The sequence below is a fragment of the Quercus robur genome, chromosome 1, assembly GCF_932294415.1.
Source record: "Quercus robur chromosome 1, dhQueRobu3.1, whole genome shotgun sequence".
Lineage (NCBI taxonomy): Eukaryota > Viridiplantae > Streptophyta > Magnoliopsida > Fagales > Fagaceae > Quercus > Quercus robur.
In genome coordinates, this window is record NC_065534.1 from 25,762,452 (window position 1) to 25,773,128 (window position 10,677).

At 36.2% G+C, this 10,677-nt stretch overlaps 1 protein-coding gene across 1 annotated transcript; it reads right to left on the minus strand.

Annotated features, from left to right (window-relative positions):
* Positions 1 to 665: 665 nt before the first annotated feature.
* LOC126727325 (peroxidase 4-like) lies at positions 666 to 4,324 on the minus strand. Its single transcript, XM_050432932.1, has 4 exons — positions 4,026 to 4,324; positions 2,975 to 3,166; positions 2,374 to 2,542; positions 666 to 1,298 (listed from the first exon to the last, which is right to left on the minus strand). The coding sequence occupies exons 1-4, from the start codon at positions 4,257 to 4,259 to the stop codon at positions 901 to 903; spliced, it is 993 nt and encodes a 330-aa protein (XP_050288889.1). The 5' UTR covers positions 4,260 to 4,324; the 3' UTR covers positions 666 to 900.
* Between the last annotated feature and the right edge of the window lie 6,353 nt (positions 4,325 to 10,677).

Genomic DNA, 10,677 nt, shown 5'->3' on the forward strand with positions numbered 1-10,677 from the left:
AGCAAAATATATTAAAGTAAATGCAAAAAAAAAAAAAAAAAAAAAAGTTTCTAGGTTATTTAATCTTGGTTGGATTATAGTAAAGAAATAGTTAGCTGTGAAACTTCTAACCAAATTCTATAATTGTAGCTTCTAAAAAATATCTATAATTATATTTGATTATTGAGAAAAAAAAAATTATATAATTATAGCTAATACTAGAAGGGTATAAAGATCATATTTTTTTTGAAAAGTTTGAGATATAAGCCCGATATTTTTCAAGTGATTAATATAGTAGTATTTGATTAATTCTAAAAAAAAGTTTGATTTTTTATTAATCTAATATTACCCAATATATTTCATTCTCCAAATAAAATGAAATATCCAATATATTTACAATAGGTTTGGCTATAAAAAACACTTAGTAAATTTTTTCATGATTATTAATTTGTTATATTGTGATTAATATGTAATAAAAGTCACTGGTGGACTTATGTAAGAATGATGTTGCACCAATTACAATTGATTAATTATACCTTTTGATGTTCCCAAATGGAGATGTTCATAACTCAAATTCTCCCTTACTAATTGTTGTAATTATTGAATTAAAAAAAAAAATTGCTCTTATAAAAATATGGAGCTCATTCCCCCATGACTCCAGATTGAATAGAAAATCACAAAAGAAGTAACCAAGGCAAAAGGGAATTTATTAAATTTAACAATAATCCAAAGTCCGAACAACTTGCAAACTTCTACAAATAAATAATTTCACAATTTTTCACTCAAAGTACCATAGCACAAACAAATAAATTGCCCTCTTTTGGAGCTAGAATTTGATTTATTTATTTATTTTCAATTGAAAGAGAAATAAATCTTCACTGATTCATTTATAATATTTTTTTTTCTAGAAATTTACCCCCATTAATTATTCACCTTCCTGCAGTTCTTCCTAATTTCACCACTTGATCCAGTGAGGGGCTGTATGTCTCCCATTTTGATCATTGCGTTGACAAAGTCAGAATAGAAGGTCTTAGTATCCTGGCTGTATTTTTTAACCAATGAGTCAGTGGATCCACCATTGAACAATTGTTGATCAGAGCGAAGAAGACCCTTTTGCTTGATAAGGTTCTTGTAGTAATAGTTGTCAAAAACTGTAGGAGTTTGGAGATCTAGAGGTGCAATCTTGTTATCTCCTGGAAGGCCAGTAGTCTTTGGACATTTATTCTGCCTAGTCTTGGCAAATGAACTATCAATATTTTTATCTTTATACATGCGATCTCTAAAAACTGTACACCTTGCTTGCCCAATTGTGTGGGCTCCTGCCATCATGTATAAAAAAAAAATGATGAGGAGCATTATAATGCATACAATTTATCTTAGAAAAGAAAGGGGGAAAAAACATATTAGATTGTTAGAAATACTGAATGCAATAGTATTGTATTTCTCAAAATGAAAGAATATACATGAGTGCATTTATATAGAAGGCATATGAGTGCAGTACAAGTAAGAGTGTAGTACAAAAATGTGTGCTAGACAAGTAATCTAGTTGGGCCTAAAGTCCACAACACTATACACGTTAACATAGATATTTATGTATTTAGAATATGATCAAGTTACCTTTGGTACAACTATTTGTCAACATTGCACAAATTAATTGAAGTTTTGAAAATAACCATGACTTTTGAGTGGAGTTGTGATGTATTTTTTTGTTAGAATCTCTTTCTCTCTCCCTTGTGTGTGTGTGTTTATTTCTAAAAAAAAAAATAATTGAAGTTTTGAAACTCGTACCATTTGATTATAGGTTCTATGTGTTTTTAATTATTATGCTTGTCAAATTTTGTATGTGTAGATATTGTCATTTATTATCTTTTCCATTAACTCATACTTTTTATTCATAACTAGTGAAAAAGAAAACAGAACGTGAAATTTAAACATTTTCTAGATACTTTGTAAACATGGAGAATGTAGAGTGTAAAAAAGCAATATAATCTAATGATAGGATTGTAATATAATATGTTTATTTAGAAGGTTATTGAAGATTATAACATTTACTAATGTTATATTTATTGTGCATTTTGGCATAGCTTAAAAAAGTAAGTTTTTATTTTTATTTTATTTATTTATTTATTTTTGTTACTATTTATAGGTTTTACTATACTTTTTGATATTATTCATGAATCTCGTTGTACTATTCAACTATCTTTTAGTTTTATTTATATTATTTTTAATAAAAAAATTTTAATTTCATCTAAATAAGTTGTTTCCAAATATACAGATAAAGTAACTTAAATTCAATCTATTTGTCCTATTTGATAATGAAAAAGTGTAAACACAAAAAATGGAAAAGAAAACCACCATATTTTTAGTCTCTGAGAGAGAGAGAGAGAGGCATACCTGACAAGGCAACCATGTCCTTGGTAGAGAGACCTTTTGCTTTAAATCTATTAATGAGATTGCTAAGGGTAGAATTGGGGGGAGGAATGACCCCACTGTTGGCAGCAGATAAGCTTGCTGTCTTGGAATCTCTTCTTCCAAGTTTGACATCCCATTTGGGCCCTCCAAGCTGCATAATAGACGCTATTAAAGAGGACCAAAATTTAATATCGAGAAACTTATTATCAATTTTATTATAAATATTACTATAAATCCTATTAAAATTTTCTATTACAAATAAACACGCACATATATATATATATATATATATATATATATATATACTGTCAAAATCAAATATAACATGTTTCATATTAAATTTACAAAATATTAATTCATTAGAGAGGTGTCATATCATATTAACAACAACAAAAAAAAGAAAAAAAGAAAAAAAGAAAAAAAAAGAGAGGTGTCATATCTCATGATAAAGCAACAAGCATGTCATTCAGCAGCAAAAAAAAAAAAAAAAAAAGGCAACAAGCATGTCAATCTACAGTGTAAAAACTAATTCTATATTTTAAAAGTTTCCTTTTTTTAGGTGCATAGTTAATAATTAACTCACAATTATAACAGAATCCCGAGCAGCAATAGCTAAGATATCAGCGCATGAGACCACTTTGGGGCATTCTTTCTCGATCTTGGACTTTATTTCATCAACAACCTCGAATGCCCTGATTGATCCTTTGTTGGGAACTGCTGTCTTCTCGCCTGTGAAAGTTGGAGTGTCATCCAAGAGTACCGACCCATCACAACCCTGTCAAGAAGCAAAATACAACGAAGCTTTGAATTATTTGACCGTGATCACTCATAAAGCTTGAAAAATCTGGATACCATATAATTGTTTGCGTTCTTCACATGCTTCCTTAAACTCTTGTAGAATCATTGATTTTACTAACTGTATTAGATGGACTTAGCCCCCAGGTCCCACACCAAATTAATGATGCTGACAAGGTTGCCAAAATAGGCTGTCTTTTTATGACTTTCCTTATCAACTCTCATGACTACTTCTGTATGCCATGCACGGACTTGCTTTCTTGTCAAGTCATATGTATTATGCCATTTCATGTTCCATCTTATCTTGATTCTTGAATACTCACATGACTAGTTTATATTTTTTTTGGTTCTTGAATAGCAACAAGACTAGACACCAAATACCAAATGGCGTATTTTGATGGTAACCTAGTAAAATTAGTGTCGGTGTATACAAAAGGAACAATATTAGAGATATTACAAATTTTAATAAATGAATCTTATAAATTGATGTGTCACATCACAAGCCCAAAAAAAAAAAAAAAATTCAAACACTCATTTTTATTATATCTTTTTAAAGTGATATAAATTTATAAGTTTTTAGTAATAAAATTTGTAATACTTTTAACATTATTTTCCTTATATAAAAATATCGTTGCATCAATTGGAACTTAATTATCACCTTCATATATCATGAAAAATATGTTTGTCATCAATTTTGGTAAAAAAAAAATAGAAGGGAAGAAAGAAAGGACTCTACATATAAACAATATTATATTTGTTGCACGCTGTTCCTTAAAAAAAAATGAAAAAAAGTGGAGGCCAACGAGCAACCCAGTAGATAGAGCGAATGAGGATTTTACATTGACAAAACAATCATGAAAGTGGAGGCGAAGCAGAGAAGCACCCTGGCGGGGTTGTTTCGAAATGGCAGAATAAACAACTGATTGAACGGTGCTAAACACCTTTGGACAGCTTTTAGAGTAGAAATCTGTAGAGAGTTTAGCAGAGGAGCTCCCAGTGAAAATCACGAGAACTGCTAAAGAAACTATGAGTAGGAAAGAAGAAGCGGAATGAGAAGTAGAATGAGCAGCCATTTTCTTGCTTAATAATCAAACGTAGAAGGAAGGCTGTGTTAAGTGTTTGCCAAGAACTTTTTAGGATATTTGGGTTATATATAGAGGCAGGAACGTAATATCTGGTACCGTTTGTTAGAGCATTTTAAACATTTATTTTTAGTTTTTAAATAACATTACTTATATTTCTATACGTTTTTTTATCTTATCTATTTTAAAAAATTATAAATAATATTATTTAAATTCCCGTAACCGTAATATTTAAGACTAATATTTTGATATTTGCATGAGCAGGCATAACATTAATTTCAACGGCTAGAAATTAAAGAAGAAGTAGGCAACTGCAATGAATTTGATTGATTGACATAATGATAAAGTTTCAGACCACAATGTTTCCGTGAATTGAACTAGTTGAACAGTTGATGTGGCATGCTACCAAGCCTTAGACAAAATTTTGTGGTGTCTGCTAAATAAATCTTAAATTTGGTGAATTTTGCCGGCCACGAAATATCAGATATGACCACCTCAAGGATAGACCGTTAGTTGACAATTCGAAAACTGCAAGCCAAAGCACTAGAACATTTTATATGGAAGGCCTACTCTGATGCTTTAACAAAAAAAAGTAAATTTGAAGAAGAGAAAAAAATTGCTTGATGATATCTGCCATTTTTTTTTTTTTTTCCAAATAATCAAAATTCACCATCCATGCTCATTGGGATTATGAAGCTATTAAATCTATATGCAAGACGAGCCCTTCCACTAGATTAATTAGGTTATTGCCTAAGCCCTCCAAATAGAAAGGGTCTTGAAATTTTGGAATAAAAGATGTAGTAGGAAAAAAAAAAAAAAAATAGATGAAACTCCAAAAAATCTGGTACATTCTTGTGACCAAAAAACAAAAAAGCTGGTACATCTCAATAAACACTGGTACCCAAAAAATTCTTTAGTATAAACAAAATCAATTTTCCCAAAAATAACATCCTTCATTAACCTCTAGACATACCAAAATTCAACAAGATAAAATACAAATTTGGTTTAAAAAATTTACCCACAAATCAAAAATCTTAAATCCCTAAAATTTGCTTATACATTTTCTCTCTCTCTCACTCTTGCTCTCCGCCTCTCTCATTCTTTTTTTTGGTTATAGGTAATAGGACCCGTTTTGTTTTTTCCGTTTTTGTATTTTTTTTTCCTTTTTTGTGTGGGTCGAGTCTTATCTAATAAGACTTGTGTGGCTGTGGGTGGAGTTGTACTTCAAAAAAAAAAAAAAAAACGTTTAACTAAAAGAAAAAACAAATGTAATACTAAAAGAAAACATAAAATAAAACATTATACATGTATGAATGAAGAATACCGCACACGTTGTAGCACAATTGTTTTTCTTGTACATTCCAGTACCAAAATGGATATTTAGAATAAATAAATGTATATATAATTTTTATTAGTGTTAATTCTTTCAATAATATAATGAATTTGTCTTTATTTATGTAGGTTGAGATTGCTAGATACTTATTATTGTTCGGAGAAACTACTTACAATAGTTCTTTATATATATACATATATTAGGTTCTATTGCTCTATACTTGAAAGTTATTTTTTATTCCAGTCATTGTAAATATATTATGGATAGTGTTTATTTTTATTTGAAAATATTGTTTGATTAGAAATATATACTAGAAAATGTGCATTTGGATATGAAAAACATCAAAAAAGAATTAAAATTAATTATATAAAAGAATTTGTAAGGACACAAAATCTTTAACGGCCCAACAACGATGTTGGGCTCGCACACGGAAAGTCCCTCACAATAATATTTGTAGAGAGTGGGCTTGAAAGGCCAACGTTGGATCACAGGGCGACATTTCGGGCCGGACTATAGGTGAACCAATATGAGAAAGAGCTTTGGGCTGGATATTCAGGCCCTTCAATCTTGTATCCAGGAGGATTTGGCTCCTCGGATCATGTCCGAGGAGCGATGGTGCTGTCCCCGGTTACCCGTCGGTGGGTTTTTATGTGGTGTCCGGCGTATATTATCCAGGCATTCTCTTTCATCAAGTCTTTCTCAAGAAGCTAGATGGGAGAGCCTCCCTTTTGGTCACATAACATTCTCTTTTATACTAGCCTACGTTCGTTGTCCTTCGTCCACGTGTAGGGTCGATCTTTCCAGGACAGATATCTGTCCCATCAGTCTAATCCCAAAATTGCTGGAGATGATCCATAAAGCCTAAGATCCCGGCTCTGTTAGGGGCAGTATCATGTCAGGGAAGGGTATTAAAGACAACTTCCCCAGGATATTTTCTGATCTTTCTAGCTTACTCGTGTTCCATTTCTATCCATGAGGTTTTGGACCTGCCGAGGACGAAACCGTCCTCGGCTGTGTCTTCGGGCCACTTTTTATGTTTCCTAGTTTCGAGCTTGGGCCCTGGCCTCCTTCAGTTTAGGACCGGTGGGCTTCCCATAAGCGCGTGGGCCGGACCCATAAACTATTGGACCCCACATTAGCCCCTCAAAATCCTGCTGTCCAACGTCATGGTAGGACAGGTGGATTTTGATGATGTCAAGCCCTTATTGCCGTTCACTTTCTTCGGATCTTGATCAACACTGGCGACTCTCCCCCTCCCCAAGGAACGTACCGGTCTACGAGCCGTTTTTCCTGGATTTGCGTACGTTGCCGTTATGCCGCGTGGTTATCTGCGGCGTGTCTTTAATATCTTCCCATTTACGAGACCTCCCAGATATAACGGTTACTGATGGTGTGGGAGAACGAAGCGGCGCGTTATACTCTGGATTTCCCTGGGGATCTGAGTGCGTTACATACCCTCTTCTTCGTCCCCTATATAAAGAGAGAAGACAGAGGGTGACTTTTTCATATCCGAATCCCTCACGTTCTTCCCAGAATCCACTTCCTCCATCCGGTTACTCCCTATTCAATAATACCTCTCTCATAGTAATCCACCATGAACAAATCCTTCCTTTCCCAAAAACGCCATGTCCTAACAAAACTCGAGATGGCTCGGTCGGAGCAAGGATGGCGGAGGCTTAAGATTTGCCTCCCCATTCTTTTAGCCAAAATCCGAAGCAGGGACTCGTCACACCCCATTTCTGGTGTGACTGAGTCGAAAACCTCCCTTGTCATCTCCATCTGCTCTCTCATGAGCATACCTAATATGGCTCCCCTTTTCCCTCTTTTGCTCCTTTTACTTTCTTTTCATTGCTTCCCTCTTCTTCTCCTCCTTCCCGCTCATGTCCTCCATCTTCTTTTCCCCTTGCATTCTTCAGCGAAAAGAGTTTGCTGAAGTACTTCCATGTGTTCCAATTCTTCTTCCTTCTCCTTCATTATTTTTGTATAAGGTTCTTCTCCTGATATGAGCAGTACTGAGGCATAGATTTCAGAGAGACTTTGAAGGCGAGTTCAGAAGACACCTGATGGTTTACTTATTTGTATTACGGATGTTGTTACTGTTTTAGCAGTTCATTTTTTGTATAGGCTTGTTTAAGCCCTTCCTTGTACGTTGTAACAATTTTTCATATTAATAAAAGTTATTGTTACTCTATTTCGTATGTCTTGTTTATATATTCTAACAAATGTGAAAGCGCTGCTCGGCATAATAGTATAGCATTTGAATCAATAATAACTAAGGCCAAAGTAATCGTTGATAAAAAGATGCCACGATAACTTTAACAAAATTATTATTCAACATAACAATCCGACCAGTGAGGAATGAGACTTATCTTAAAATTAGCCGTGATGGGTATTAAATGCTCGATAAGGTGTAAGAAGTAGTTATCCGAGGACATGTTACCCACCGGATGAATGGCCTCCTTAGGTTGACGATCATTACGTTGTTCTGCCATCTCCATGATACGCGAGCCTTAACCTTTTCCAGTATTTAAGCCGAGAAATTTCTACATTCGGGCAGTTGATTTCCCAAGAAGCCTGAGTCCGAGGACTTTGCAAAACCTGGGTTTTGTTCAGGACTTATGCGTTTTATCTTATGTACTTGATTTTTCCCTTAGGCTTGAGTCCGAGACTTGTGTCTTTATCGGTACTTGGTTTTCCCTTTTAGCTTGAGTCCGAGGACCATGCAAGCCTTAGGTTCTGTCCGAGACCAATGTCTGCATCAGTACTTGGTTTTCCCTTTTAGCTTGAGTCCGAGGATCATGCAAGCCTTAGGTTCTGTCCAAGACCAATGTCTGCATCAGTACTTGGTTTTCCCTTTTAGCTTGAGTCCGAAGATCATGCAAGCCTTAGGTTCTGTCCAAGACCAATGTCTGCATCAGTACTTGGTTTTCCCTTTTAGCTTGAGTCCGAGGACCATGTAAGCCTTAGGTTCTGTCCAAGACTTTGAGTTCAGATTTTCCCTTTCATTGAGCATTTCCCGAGGTGCCAAACAGGGTGTCCCTGGGCCTTCACGCAAAGCGGGCCTGGGCCGCGAATTCAATGAATCCGCGGATTAAGAGATATTTCTGCAACCTCTGGCCATGCAGTACTTCTCTGACGCCCCAAGGATCGAAGCGCGCCTTTACGAGGCTCCTTGAGTCTCTTGGCTGCAGTTGACGTTGGAAGTTGAGCCAAGATCACTTTGTCTGTAGTGCTCCTTGGGACGCCGCGTGAGTTGACTGCCATTATCTTGTCTTTTCAAATAAATAGGAGGAAGAGAGGGTTGCTTTATATATACACCCATCCTTTTAGTTTTCTCTCACATCACGCTTCCGATATCCGGAGTTCTCCTTTCTTGGCATAACATGTTGAAAGCGAGGGTTGGGAAGAAAGAACTTTCTCCGCCGCAGAAGCGCCGTGTCTTCATGAGGCTTATAACAGTAAGGAATGGGCACAAGAAGCACAAGTTCAGGAGAGTACTCCATCTCCACCGAGGGGGAACGGCGTCTCTCCCTCTTTTAGTCAAAATCCGAAGCAAGTTCTGTCCATGCCAGAATTTTGATGTGGCAGAAGAAAGATTTTTCGCCATCAGCGCCTCTGCTTTGCGGCAGGCGTATATTTAGAGAAAGGCCCACCACCTCCAACTCCCTGCACCTTTCCTTCAACGGTGTCAGGTTCAAGTTGGGTCTCTTTTGCTGTTTGAGTTGTGGGCATGTGAAAGCATTGAGGAAGAACAAGGTCTTGGAGCTGTAGCCAACCTCTCCTCTGATCTACCTCCTCAGCTTCATTTTATTCTCTTGTATTTTCCTTTCTTCTTGGTTATGTAGTGAGCTTCGACACAAACTGATTCCTGCTTTTTCATTGTAAGCTGTACTATTTCTTTGTTTTAGTAAGAATGGAAATTTCTTTACTTGTTTTGAACATTGTTTCTTTGACAACACTGTTTCTTGAATGGGTATGCCCTATGTGTGCGTTTCTTCAAGAATATTTAGAGCAAAATGGCTTGAAGCATAATTTAACTAATTCCAATTTACCAACACTACCAGGCATTATATCGATAATTCATAATAAATCAAACTTAAGAAACTAACCGGGATATCAGTTGGATATTCTGTGATAAGCGCGTGAATATCGTCCAAGGCTGATGATTTCTAAATAATCCATCCGAGCAATCGACTGGGAAGTAGGGAATTCGATGGCGCTTTTGTGTACTTGGTTTCCCCATAGGCTTGAGTCCGAGGACCATGCAATGCCTTGGTTCTGTCCAAAAATTTTTTGTATTTGGTTTCCCCATAGGCTTGAGTCCGAGGACCATGCAAGGCCTTGGTTCTGTCCAAAACTTTTCTTGTATTTGGTTTCCCCATAGGCTTGAGTCCGAGGACCATGCAAGGCCTTGGTTCTGTCCAAAACTTTTTTTGTATTTGGTTTCCCCATAGGCTTGAGTCCGAGGACCATGCAAGGCCTTGGTTCTGTCCAAAACTTTTCTTGTATTTGGTTTCCCCATAGGCTTGAGTCCGAGGACCATGCAAGGCCTTGGTTCTGTCCAAAACTTTTCTTGTATTTGGTTTCCCCATAGGCTTGAGTCCGAGGACCATGCAAGGCCTTGGTTCTGTCCAAAACTTTTCTTGTATTTGGTTTCCCCATAGGCTTGAGTCCGAGGACCATGCAAGGCCTTGGTTCTGTCCAAAACTTTTCTTGTATTTGGTTTCCCCATAGGCTTGAGTCCGAGGACCATGCAAGGCCTTGGTTCTGTCCAAAACTTTTCTCGTATTTGGTTTCCCCATAGGCTTGGGTCGGAGGACCATGCAATGCCTTGGTTCTGTCCAAATTTTTTTTGTATTTGGTTTCCCCATAGGCTTGAGTCCGAGAACCATGCAATGCCTTGGTTCTGTCCAAAAATTTCTTTGTATTTGGTTTCCCAATAGGCTTGAGTCCGAGGACCATGCAAGGCCTTGGTTCTGTCCAAAACTTTTCTTTGTATTTGGTTTCCCCATAGGCTTGAGTCCGAGGACCATGCAAGGCCTTGGTTCTGTCCAAAACTTTTCTTGTATTTGGTTT

What these genes read in the sequence shown, in the direction of transcription:
- LOC126727325 (XM_050432932.1), bottom strand. Translation starts at nt 4,259, where the DNA reads ATGGCTGCTCATTCTACTTCTCATTCCGCTTCTTCTTTCCTACTCATA. An exon ending in CTCGGGATTCTGTTATAATT is followed by an intron (nt 2,543 to 2,974) that starts GTGAGTTAATTA and finishes TCTATTATGCAG; the next exon opens with CTTGGAGGGCCCAAATGGGA. An exon ending in GGACATGGTTGCCTTGTCAG is followed by an intron (nt 1,299 to 2,373) that starts GTATGCCTCTCT and finishes ACATGATGGCAG; the next exon opens with GAGCCCACACAATTGGGCAA.